The sequence below is a fragment of the Gekko japonicus genome, unplaced genomic scaffold (genome assembly GCF_001447785.1).
Source record: "Gekko japonicus isolate JY-2015 unplaced genomic scaffold, Gekko_japonicus_V1.1 scaffold235, whole genome shotgun sequence".
NCBI classification, from domain to species: Eukaryota; Metazoa; Chordata; class Lepidosauria; order Squamata; family Gekkonidae; genus Gekko; species Gekko japonicus.
Window position 1 is genome coordinate 521,159 of NW_015163610.1, and position 12,640 is coordinate 533,798.

The 12,640-nt window shown below is 43.0% G+C and overlaps 1 protein-coding gene across 1 annotated transcript in view; it reads left to right on the forward strand.

The window, feature by feature from the left end:
- The window catches only part of EPHB1 (EPH receptor B1), a 441,868-nt gene extending 434,863 nt beyond the window's left edge, over nt 1-7,005 (forward strand). The window contains exons 14-16 of the mRNA XM_015407331.1: nt 3,195-3,388; nt 5,556-5,711; nt 6,897-7,005. Of these exons, the coding sequence (XP_015262817.1) occupies nt 3,195-3,388; nt 5,556-5,711; nt 6,897-7,005 (459 nt within the window). The remainder of the gene's footprint in view (nt 1-3,194; nt 3,389-5,555; nt 5,712-6,896) is intronic.
- Nucleotides 7,006-12,640: the final 5,635 nt, after the last annotated feature.

Below are 12,640 nucleotides of genomic sequence, written 5' to 3' on the forward strand. Positions count from 1 at the left end.
ACTTTCATACTAGACTGTAAACTGGGGCTTGGAATAAAGAAGACATAAGAACATAAGAGGAGCCAATGTTGGATCAGGCCAATGGCCCACCCAGTCCAACACTCTGTCACAGAGTAGCCAAAAATACCAGGTGCCATCAGGAGGTCCACCAGTGAGGCCAGGACACTAGACGCCCTCCCACTGTTGCCCCCCCCCAAGCACCAAGAATACAGAGCATCACTTGCTCTAGACTGAGAGTTCCTACTTATACTTTGTGTCTAATTGCCACTGATGGACCTCTGCTCCATATGTTTATCCAATTCCCTCTTGAAGCTGTCCATGGTTGTAGCCGCCGCCACCTCCTGTGGCAGTGGAAATCCATGTGTTAATCACTTTTTGGGTGAAGAAGTACTTCCTTTTTATCCATTCTAACCCAACTGCTCAGCAATTTCATTGAGTGCCTACGAGTTCTTCAATTTGTGAGAAAGGGAGAAAAGTACTTCTTTCTCTACCTGCTCTGTCCCATGCATAATCTTGTAAAGCTGTATCATATCAGCCCTCAGTCATTGTTTCTCCAAGCTAAAAAGCCCCAAGCACTTTAACATTTCTTAATAGGGAAAGTGTTCCAACCCTTTTATTATTCTGGTTGCCCTTTTCTGCACTTTCCCCAATGCTATAATATCCTTTCTGAGGTCTGGTGACCAGAATTGCACACAGTATTCCAAATGAGGTCACACCATTGATTTATACAAGTGTTTACTAGCAGTGTAAGCAACACAACTGTACACTGGATAAGTGAAGTACAGACAGCATGATATTTTTCCTTCCACACATATTTGCTTTAAAAATTAGCATAAATATGTATTGTGTTTTTAGATTTTTGTTAGCTGCCTTGTGGATTCAATTATTTGAAAGTGGAGTATAACTATTTTAATAAATGAGTATTCACCAAACAACTCTCCAGAGGAATTAATTGCTGAGCCATGCAAAAAAAGGTAACAATGGGTTTTGCCCATTGTCTTGGTGAGGCAGGAATCTGGACAGGGAATCCCTAAGGCTATTGGAGAAAGGATAGTGGAGGTTAGGCTTTCTTTCTTATCCATAACCTCAGAGCTGAGATGATGGGAGAGGCCAGAAAGAATTACCTGAGCCACTCTCACCTGTGCAAGACAGAAGTGCTGCAGTTTGTGGATTCCAACTTCTCCTCCCCCCAGGAGCTCTAGAGAAAAGCTTGGAAATGCTAGATGTGAGATGTAGAGTTGCCTTTTTTTATTTCAAACCTCTGCAGTAGGAAAGAGTTTCCAGCATGAAAGGAGGGGAGGAAATGGGAAGAGAAGCCAGTGTGCTGGTAATTGGGCACTAGGAATCTTGCAGGCCCTTTGAAAATGTTCAGAAGGATTATGAGCCAGGTGCAGTGACTTGAGTAAGTCCTGCACTCCGGCATGACAGGCAGAGATAATGAGAGTGGTGGCTGCCTAACAGAGAAGGGACTACCTTTGTCTTGAAGCATCTGCACTCTAATTAACCTCTGAGTGCCCTGCTTCCTTCAGAGCCAAGAACATTTCCTTTGCTTCTCGTGCACATGATAGATGGCTTCCTTTATTCCTGCATCTAAGGCATTAGTGCGCAGAACTTCAGAAAAAGGGATCCCCTTCTGAAAGTAAGGAGGGTAGGTGTGCAAACCGGCAGAGGAGCTGAAAAGATCCATTGAGTGAATTCAGTGCTGAGTTCCCCACATCCAAATGATTCAACAGTGTAAAATCTGTATAATCTAAAAATAGAGAATCATATGAAAACTTTGAAAAAAAATGTAAGTAGAGAGTAACAGGGGTACCTTTTGCCTATAGAACGTAAAACAAGTTAGGGAAAATGTTTCTAAGAAGTAAGCTTTATCATATGCAGTAAGTTAAAAGAAATACTTCCTCATATCTGTAGTTAAGTTGTGAAATCAAACTCTTGGTACACGCTGCATAAGCCAGATAATAGTCAGTTGATAAAGAATGCCATATTTGTTCCAGTCTAAAAATGTTAGAATGTTTACGTGATAAATGAGTGCAGACACATACACTTTTGCTCAAAACTATTTTCTTTAGTAGAAGCTAAGTATGGCCAGGCATAACAATACTGAGCACAGTGTCCTGGGTCAGAGCAGACTCAGCCAAGACCAAGGGGATGAGACAGAATCACTAACCAGACACATAAGTCAAGAGTTCAGTCCAAGAGTCATATACAAGGGAAGCCTGCCGAGGGTCCAGGAAACAGAGTTCAATCAGGTCCAAGAGGCATTGTCAAGCAAGTCCAGGGTCAAAGCCAAAGGTTCAGGAGTAGCTGCCAAAAACAGATCCAAGAGGGGTGGTTGCACATCTCCAGGAAGGTGACGAGTTGCTCCCATGCCTTCCCCCTCTGAAACCCTGACCTTTATCGGCAGCTCACAGCTGGGTATCTTTGCTTGCAAGAGTGCTGTCCATTAACTCCAGGTGTTCTTCTTGATCTGGCAGTCACCGGGCAGCAAGGCACATGCTCCGTCTACTCTCAAGGAGCTCCAAGCGTGCCCACCTCCTCCTGCATTCCCCTGGCTCTGGGGAAGGAGGAGGCGAGGCAGCCTGTGAAGTTTCCCCAAGATTTTGCATTGTTGAGGTCCCACCTCTCTGGGTTGTCTTTTCCGAGTTCCCAGTGCTCATGGGGCTGGAGTGCCTGCTGTCTTCAGCAACTGGGGCACTAGGACCTGCCTCCGCCATCTCAGGGTCGTTAGGAGCATCAGCTGGCTGAGTCTCAGAGGTGCTGATGGGGCTGTTATTAGCATCAGCTGAGTGCTCTTCAGTTAAAGCAGACTGGCCCACGACACCCAGGAACAGATGCTTACCATCAATGGTGAATACATAGGTCTTATACACTTTAGCCCTGACCTGGATAGGCCAGGCAAGCCTGAACTCATCAGATCTTAGAAGCTAAGTAGGGCTGACCGTGGCTTCCAGAGAATACCAGGGCTGGGAGGCTGGAGGCAGGCTATCAAGCCGCTTCTCTGAATATCTTCTGTGTGCCTGTAGGAGTTGCCAGAGGTCTCCATGACTTCCAGGCACAGGCGCGAGCACACTCACACATACATGCACATGCAAAAATACAAAAAAGAAAAAAGAACACTTCCATAAACCTGCTGAATTGTTTTTCTGTGCACCTGTATTTTTCTAACATGCAACATACATTTCTTTCTGTAGGTAATTAATGCAATTGAGCAAGACTATCGGCTCCCTCCTCCTATGGACTGCCCAGCTGCCCTCCATCAGCTAATGTTAGACTGCTGGCAGAAAGACCGCAACACCCGGCCACGTTTTGCTGAAATAGTCAACACCCTAGATAAAATGATCCGAAACCCAGCAAGCCTAAAAACTGTGGCTACCATCACCGCTGTGTAAGTTACCAGCTGACTTGCTTGGCTGCAGCTAAGCCCCTGAAGGCAGCATTGGACGTAGGGCTGCCAGACAGCCAAAGAGATATGTGTGTGTGTGTGTTTAGCTGATTAATCATCTGTCTTTGGTTTTAACCAATTTATCAATCAAGTAAATTTGAATAGATTTGCATAGTATCAAGTCATCATATAGTCCCTTGAGATACTGGAGGAAGCAAGAGATGGTTTACAGTTAACAAAAGCTACTAGTAACTGTTTGAAGGAGTGACTAAAACTCATACTACAGAATGCACCTGGACATTAGTATGCTTACATGCACTCTTCTTGTCCTGCTAATTAAAATTGGATCTCATAATTTAATTAGCTAAAACTTTACAAAAATTAATCTATCAGTTAATGTTATAACCTTAAATGCAAGCTATCTCTTATTTTTCTAACCCCAAGTGAAAAAGTAACACAGAAGCTTGGATTGTGTACATTTCATAATTTAATGAGTTTGGCCTTGTTTACAGTTGGTTCCTAAATTGTTGTCCCTGTCCCATCTCCCTATCTGACAAATTTCCCAGAAGAAAATAGGGTATGAGGACAGTCTAATTATGCTGTGTAGTCCACAGCCTACACTGAGAATCCACATTATACAGTTACTGACTTTGTAAAATTATGCATGGTATAGACAAAACTAACTTTTTCTCCCACTCCCCAAATACTAGAACTCAGGGGCATCCAGTGAAGTCGATGGGCAGTATATTCAGGACAAACAAAAATAAATACTTCTTTTCACAATGAATGATTAAAATGTACAATTCATTTCTAGAAGACGTAGTGATGGCCACAGGCATAGAGAGCTTTAGAAGGCAATAAGACAGATTCATGGAGGATAGGTCTATCTGCAGCTACTCCCCAAAGGCAGTAAACCTCTGAATACCAGTGTCAGGGAAAGGTCTCAGTCTCTACACCCCATTGTTGGCCACAGTGTGAGATAGAAGAAGAAGAAGAGAAGAGATTGGATTTATACCCCGCCCTTCACTACCCAAGGGAGTCTCAGAGCGGCTTACAAACTCCTTTCCCTTCCCCTCCCCACAACAGACACCCTGTGAGGTGAGTGGGGCTGAGAGAACTCTGACACAAACTGCTCTTTCAGGAATAGCTGTGCCAGAGCTTGTGACTGACCCAAAGTCACATCAGCAGGTGCAAGTGGAGGAGTGGGGAATCAAACCCGGTTCTCCCAGATTAGAATCCGCACACTTAACCACTACACCAAACTGGCTCTCAGATAGGATTTTGAACCAGATGGACCACGTGATCCAGCAGGGCCCTTATGTTCTCCTGGGTACAGGAACTCCAATTCCAATTTTATTGTGTGGTACTGCAAATTCATTACAGCCTCCATGCTCAGCAATGATACCCCCTGCCACGTATACTCAGCAGATGACTTCTCAGTGGGAACATCCATCTGCGCTACTTTGGCTGTAGCCTACATAGATGTCTTGAATTCTTCCAGACTCACCTTCATGATACCGTATAACTGCACATTTGCTGGAACATCCAAAGGCTTGGTGTCCACTGTGAATTGTGGGGCATGAAAAAGATTCTCTTCGTCCCCAATTTGGAGCCTAACAGGGACGCCCTGATTTATATCATTCATGCCACAACCCATGTATCTCCCTGGTATTTAAAGATACCAACTCCCCAATATCTAAAGTCTCCATGCACATCCCAACAAGCCTGTTGAGAATATCACTCTAGCTCTTATTTTGAATTTTGGGGGGAGGTCCCTCCCCCACATGTGGTAAAAGTCCTCACCTGGCTATCTGAAATGATACGTTCCAGAAGCAGCAGCATGTAAGCCTGATAACTGAGTGTTTTGAATCAGTGAAGAGGGCAAGGAAATTTTAGAGTGTGATTGGTCTACCAGTGTTAATGGGAGAGGAAGGGAGGTTGAAGGAAGCTCTGCTGGAGTTAAGCTAGCCACACAATCAGGTGGGTTAGTGAGAAGAGATGAGCAGTGCACAGTTACTCCAGTCCAAGGTCACTGATTTAAGTGGGCTTAGACTGGAGTAACTGCACTGCCAATTTACCCTTGTTTTGTTTGTATTTCCTTTCTTTTTCTAATCTTGGTTCACAGCTAGCAGGTTCTCCTCCCTGACTCTGTGTTTACATCATACTCTAGGCCTTCTCAGCCACTGTTAGATCGCTCCATCCCAGATTTCACTGCCTTTACCTCAGTAGAAGATTGGCTCAGTGCCATCAAAATGAACCAGTACAGAGACAATTTTCTGACCGCTGGATTCACATCTCTTCAATTAGTTGCGCAAATGACATCAGAGTAAGTAGTGCATTCTCATTCTGACCTCAGTCTCAGCTGATAGGCTGGTATTGGCTTTAGTGTTGGGAGGAGAGGGAACTGGACTTTTTGTAAACTCTCAGGAAGTCACTTGTTTAATTTTGGGACAAAGTAGAACTTTAGTACTAGGAACATGTAAGAAAGGGAGGTAGTTCATATCTCCAATATGCTTGTAACACAAAATGTCCCTACTCCCCAAGCCATTTTGCCTCCACCCTTCTTGATGTTGGAAAAAAGGTCACTGTACACAGTCTCTAGGAAGTTCTCATTGTGAGCAGTGGACTTGCCAGTGTACTTTAGAGCAGTTCCCTTTGCTTTGAGACATGTGTCGCATCTCTCTTTTGCCTTGTCACAACTTACAAACAGAAATTCCACACTCCTTTAACAACTTTTCAACACTCTGCATCCCACAATGCGCAGACTTCAAATACCATGCATATAAGCAATTCCGATGATTACAAGAACCATTGCCAGTTTGATAAACTTGTCTCTCATCACCATCAACAACTTCTGAGTCTCCACTAACATCCACAAAACATGATAGGTCCACTTGCTCCCAGAATTCAACGGTACCCCAAAACTTCCACATGTTCCTTGTGCACAGCCCACCGTTGTCAAACTCATGCACCCTGAAAGCCTGTTTGGCTAGCCCCCTCTATTTCACAATATTCACCCACTGTTACCATAAGTCCTCAATATAACTAGTAAGCTTTACTAAATCCAAATATTGTGGAATGTCTCCCATGAGAGAATCAAATAGTGGCCCAATCTTGAATGTAGTAGCCTAGCCATGGGTTTATGGTTGATCATTCAGGTTATTTCACTGGGAATTTTCTCCTTAAGATTTACTCAAATATCTGCTGTTGCAACAGCAGACAGGGTAAAGTATCTTCTCAAGAAAACCGCAGTGTTAGTCACTTCAAGAAAAAGAAAAGAGGCTTCCTAGTCCTTTTGTATTCAAGTGTATATTTGCTGTGGTTTTTGGACCATATGCATAAACACATTCACTCCACATCTTTTAGCAATTCTGATTGCTCTTCTTGGGTTAACAGCCTGCAGTTTCTGCTGCAACATTTTAATTTGCCATCACATGACTAAATAACCAAAGTGGGTGTTCAGGATAAACTTCGTTGTAGCACTCATGATCCTGTCTTTTCTCTTTTGCAGAGATCTTCTAAGAATAGGGGTTACCTTGGCTGGACACCAGAAGAAGATCCTGAACAGTGTGCAGTCTATGAGGGTGCAGATGAGCCAGTCACCGACTTCAATGGCATGACACTCTGTGTCTTTCTTCAGCAATGTGGGAAAAGACAGTTGAACAGAGGGTTGGAAGTGGGAGGGGAGGGTAAGCTGACAAGACAGTGAGATGTTTGCAAAGGTTGGATTATTGTCTGGGAACTTTTGGAGCCACAGACAAAATATATGAGGGACTTGTTTTTAAGTGGCAACTTCCGTTTCTCACCAACAGAAGCACACTTACTGATGCCATGGGAACCTGTGTATAAATAGGTATAAATATGTATAAATCATATATTTAAAAAACTGAAGACAAACCAATGTGTGCTGGGAGAAAAGAGACTTAAATCCCACCACCAGTGAGCAGTAGTCAAAGAGTCCAGTGGGGAGAACAGAGGTGCAACCCAGAGCAACCATTTTCAGTGATCATGTTCCTTCTCTTCTTTAGTTCTCCTTCCAGAGCCCTTCTCACACACCACTTCCCTTTTGTGTTCATAACCCATGGGGAATTTTCTTTAACAGCTACAGCTACCTACTACTATATAAAGATGTTCCATCAGTTACCAAAGGACTTCACTGACCACTGCATGGGGGATCCAGAACAATGCAGTTAATGTCTTCATATTGAAGAGGAGATGTACCTTCAATAGAAAACCTTCTTTTTTTCTTTTGCTTGCATTTTTTTGCAAAAAGGAAAAAAAATCCTCATGGAAAAAAGAAAAAAGGCATTCCCGCGAGTGTGTGCGTGTGTGTCTGTATGTCGTCAACTTAACTGTGGAGTCACTCACTGCTTGTCCGTAGCAGGAAAACAAGAAAGTGGGACTGGCAAATGATAAATCCATCACCTCCATGGAAATCAAAGGTTCAGTGGGAGACAGAAATGATATGCTTTGCTTTACTGTCTGGGTCAACTACACATGGAATGTGTAATGGGAAATGACAAAAGAAGGAAAATGAATTTTCTATTCATAGGAGGATGGAAACAGAAGAGTGGAGTATGCAACAAGGGTTTCATGTTGAATTGTTATGGGATTCACAACTGTAGAGGCAACGGGACAGCTGAACACTTAGTCCTTCAGCATACCAGTGAGCTGTATGCGATGGCTCGGGAATCGTTAGTTTCATTGTGTGGACCTCAGGATTTTCATATTTATTGGCTTTGGTGTCATGGCATCAGAGGTAGGTTCATGTGTTGCTTCTATACATTCATATATCCACCATCCCCTTCCTTCCCAGTTGTGTGTCAAGCTGGCCTTTCCTTTTATATTTAATTTTACTGTTTATTTAAGTATAAAGGTAAAGGTTCCCTTGCTCGAAAGCCAGTCGAATCCGACTCTAGGGTTGTGGTGCTCATCTCCGTTTCAAAGCTGAGGAGCCAGCGCTGTCCAAAGACATTTCCGTGGTCATGTGACCAGCATGACTAAACACCAAGGCGCACGGAATGCTGTTACCTTCCCATTGAAGTGGTACCTATTTATCTACTTGCAATGTCTTGCTTTCGAACTGCTATGTTGTCAGGAGCTGGAACTAGAGACGGGAGCTCACTCCGTCATGCAGCAACTCGGGTCTCGAACTGCTGAACTACCGACCTTCCACAGCCTGCCGTTCAGCATCTTAACCACTTGAGCCACCGCAGCTCCTTATTTAAGTATACCAGTGCCATTACTCATCTAAATTCAGAAATTTAGATTAGCACTTTTCTAAAACACCCTGATGTAAATACAAAGGGATTAGTGTTTTGAGAAAGCAGTAGTACTTTCCTGCAGTAGGAAATGTTAAAGAGTTAATGTAAATTAATTAATTGCCCCTCAGCAAAAAATTTAATTAGACTGTCTGTTACTTAGAGCTTGGTAACTTAGCCACCTGTCAAACTGTGACTCATACTAACAATTTAAAGGATGGGTGCAACAGCCCATTCTTCCAAAACATGTCTGGAAAAGGCAGCCATCATTCAGAATCATATAGTCAGAAGACATCTAACGGGTGATGTAGCGGTTACATCCCCTATTTTAAAATAGAATCTCCCAAACTTAAAGTATCCCCAACTGATGTTTGACCCTTTCTAAGATACACCCTAACACCAGCCAAGAGGGTTTATTATCCATGCTCTCACCTTGTTGACTCATGTCTTTGCAAAACTGCAGCTGTGTTTTGGATACATTTGTAAAGCCCTGGGAAAATAAGGCCTGGTCTGCACAATACATCTGACCACCTTCCAGTTGGTGATGTGATGTCTGGCATGAGTGATGATTATTAGTAACAATAATTTGCATCATGCAGTGCAAAGGGTTATTTTAAAAGAAACATTTTCTTAAAAGACAGATTGTAATGTGTGTCCCCCCCCCCTTCTATTGGAGTTCTGCTGGTTTCTTATTCCATTTCTGAGTTTTCTAAAGGAAGCTGTAGAAGTCAGTAGTTTGAAAAGGCCATAGACACACAGATGTATAACTATATAGTCTTCATTCTTTCATATGGTTTGGAGTCAGAACTGACTGGTGGAAGATTCTGAAAGCTTCATTCCTCAGGAGCAGAATTCAAATATCCCAACTGCCACACCTAAAAGGGCATGTGCAATCATTTTTGAACTGTAGAGGTGGATTTTTGAGATGGCAAGTTAGCAACATGCAAATGTATATGATAAACAAATACATAATGTGAAAACAGGAAGCTCCACGTGATGTTTACTTCAGACACACATATTCCCTTAATGGTGGATTTGTTCTCTCTCAAGGGAACTCCTGAGCTCTTGTACGTGTCTTACTTGCCATTATTATAATGCTATTTTGGGGAGCATTGTGTGTGTCTGTGTCTGTGTATGTAAGTGTGTGTCCAATTATAGTCACTAATTACCAATGCAAATAGGAGAAATATGTGGGTAAGCAGTTTCCTTTGTACAGAAAGAGAGGAGCTCCAAAAATAAGCTATTTTGTTTTTGGTATTTTTCATGTGTGTGTACACCATGTTGATCTCTGGTGACTGACTGTGTGTGCACCTGGAAGTCATGGCGACCTCTGCTAACTGACCCCTACTGGGGGCTTGGGGGATGTTCAGAGAGGTGGCTGAATGGAGCCTGCCCCTGCCTCCTAGTATTCTGAGGAAGTCTCCCATCCCAAGTACTTGCCAGAGTCGACCCTGCTTAGTTTCCAAGATCTGACAAGACCAGGCTTGCCTGGGCTATCAAAGTCAGGGCCAAAAAAGAAGCATCGACAGCCCATGATGATTTGGCAGAACAAAGAATCAGTACAGATCAAAGCTGAAGAGTTGTTTGTTTCTCCAAAGCCAAACTGGGGTGCATGTCCCCCACATCAACCATGCCTGTTACATCGGGGTCATCATTGCAGCTGAAGATTTTGGCTGCACATATATCAAAATACAGGAGTGTTAGAAAGATGAAAAGTCATGTACAGCCGTGTCATTATATCCTCCAAACATATGTTTTACACTTCTTACTTCAGAGTATTGCATAGTGTTTTTCTCAGTATCACAGCCTTCTCATATGGCAGCAACTGTGATTACTGCCATTTCAGCCTCAATATGGGGACACAGAGAATTAAGTATTTTGAAACAGAACTGAGTAATTTTATGAAAGTTATCTTAATTTTTTTTTTATCCTGGTGTTTCAACATTGGCCCAGTTGGCATCTCCCTTCTGATCTTGAGTCCCAAAATGTTGGGTGGTATGGATATGTGTCCAGTAAAATGATGGTGGCAGTATTTGGGGTGGAAGAGAGGCTAGAAAATACTGTTCAAAAACATTGGAACAGATTTGAGACAGGGAAAGCAAAAAGGGTCTCAGAAGGTCCCAGTTTTAGTCCTTGGCATATCCAGTTTAAAGCATCTTAGGCACCTGCTGTAGGAAAAGTTCTCTCTCAGGTGCTGTCTGCCAAGGAGGCAATATTGTACTGTATAGGCCAATAGCAGACTCACTGGTTATCATTAAATAACATTCTTGGACTGAACAATCACCATATTTGGAGATGGGAAGGACTGTACCTCTCATCTTGGGAAATGACTCCCTTCCTTCCTTCCTACCTACCTACCTACCTACTTTCTTCCCAGGCAACTGGGACCCAGGGCTGATATAAAAGTCTGAGTAACTGAGGCTATTTGACCCCTCTAGCTTTGTAAAATCTGTTTGGACTGGCAGCCATTCTCCAAAGTGCTTTCCCCAACTCTGTAACTTTTTGCATGGAGTTCATGCTTCCTCCCACTGAGTGATGGTCCCTTCCCAAAGGAATGACCCAGCAGAAAGGAAAGAATGTGTAGGCCTTGCTTTTCCCTGTAGTATGTGGTCTTGTCTTCCCTTTCTTGAATCATTTGGAATTTATTTGCTTTGCAAACAACTCACTGTGTAGCCCCAGAACTGGGTTTGTGGCACATACTAGATTAATTGGTCTGCATTGAACTGGGAGGGGTTAATTAATGGATAGTGGTAACCTATGGAAAGGCATTGGACTAGATGGCTTTTCAGGCCTGGTACAATGGTTTGGCACTTAGAAAAGTCATGTTCCAGACAGGAGGAGGAGAATGTATGCCTAAAAAGGGAAAAAAGAATGATGGGTCATCAGCTAGGCTCTGGCAAATTACTTGCATTTGGTTGAATTAGGTGAGTTCCTGAAGCCCAAGTTAGAAGTCATTGCTAACAAGATGCAAAGGAATTACGTTTAAACTTGCAGAGCCACCCATAGTGATGGCGAAAGAGGGGGAAATGCCCCTTGTTTTATAACACAGGGGAGTGTTCTTAGCTCTGTCTGATAAGTCATGAATCCCTTTTGGAGTATTCAGCACAGAAATCTGTATTTAAATGTGTTGTCAAACCAAATGCAACATGCACAGAAAAGGTGTATTCTGAATATTAATCATTTTTACCAGTCCATTGATATTCACAGAAGGTGGTTGGAGCAGCTTTTGTGTTCATTTTTTATTACTTTTGCTTTTATTAGGAGAAATCCAAAGGCATGAAAAGTGCAGCAGTGACTCAGACTATCAGTATGGCATTCTACTCCCGGCAGCCCTGCTGCTGATTTCACAGAATATGGAACGGGTGTCTGTAGTTCTAAAGGCTGACATGGTATTACTAGTGGCATCCAGAAATTCTGCACAAGCACATTGGTGGGGGCTACCTTTAGCAGCATGTGGCAGCCACTGGAAAACAGCCTGCTCTCAGCTCATGGTGTGCCAGTTGTGTGGATTTCCAGCAGCACACAAGTTGCAACTTTCACTAGACCTTGGGAAGCATTACTTCCCCACCACTTCCCACTGTAGGCCGAAGAAAAATCCTGTACATGCTGATGGTTTAAATGTGTTTTACGTTTTTAAACTTATACATATCCAAGTACTTTTCTACCGACAGTTTTTGCAGTGCTTTGTAATATTTCTGAGCAGTCTTGTTATGTTATTTGCATACATGTAATATATTTTGTGGTGTACTCGTTTTGGTCATTATGACCTAAAGTAAAAACAACCCATACATAAACCATCAACCCCATAGCCCCACTGAAATGGTACAAGGAATAAGCCACATTGTTTGCAGGAAGGCATGCGGGTTCTGCTCTGCCTTTCTGAGTTAGACAGTGGCTGGACAAAAAAAGCATTCCCATGCCTTCCAACATTGCTGTTGTTCCATGGGGCTCAACTACACTAATGACCTAATTTGTATTTTCCTCTGATGGAAGA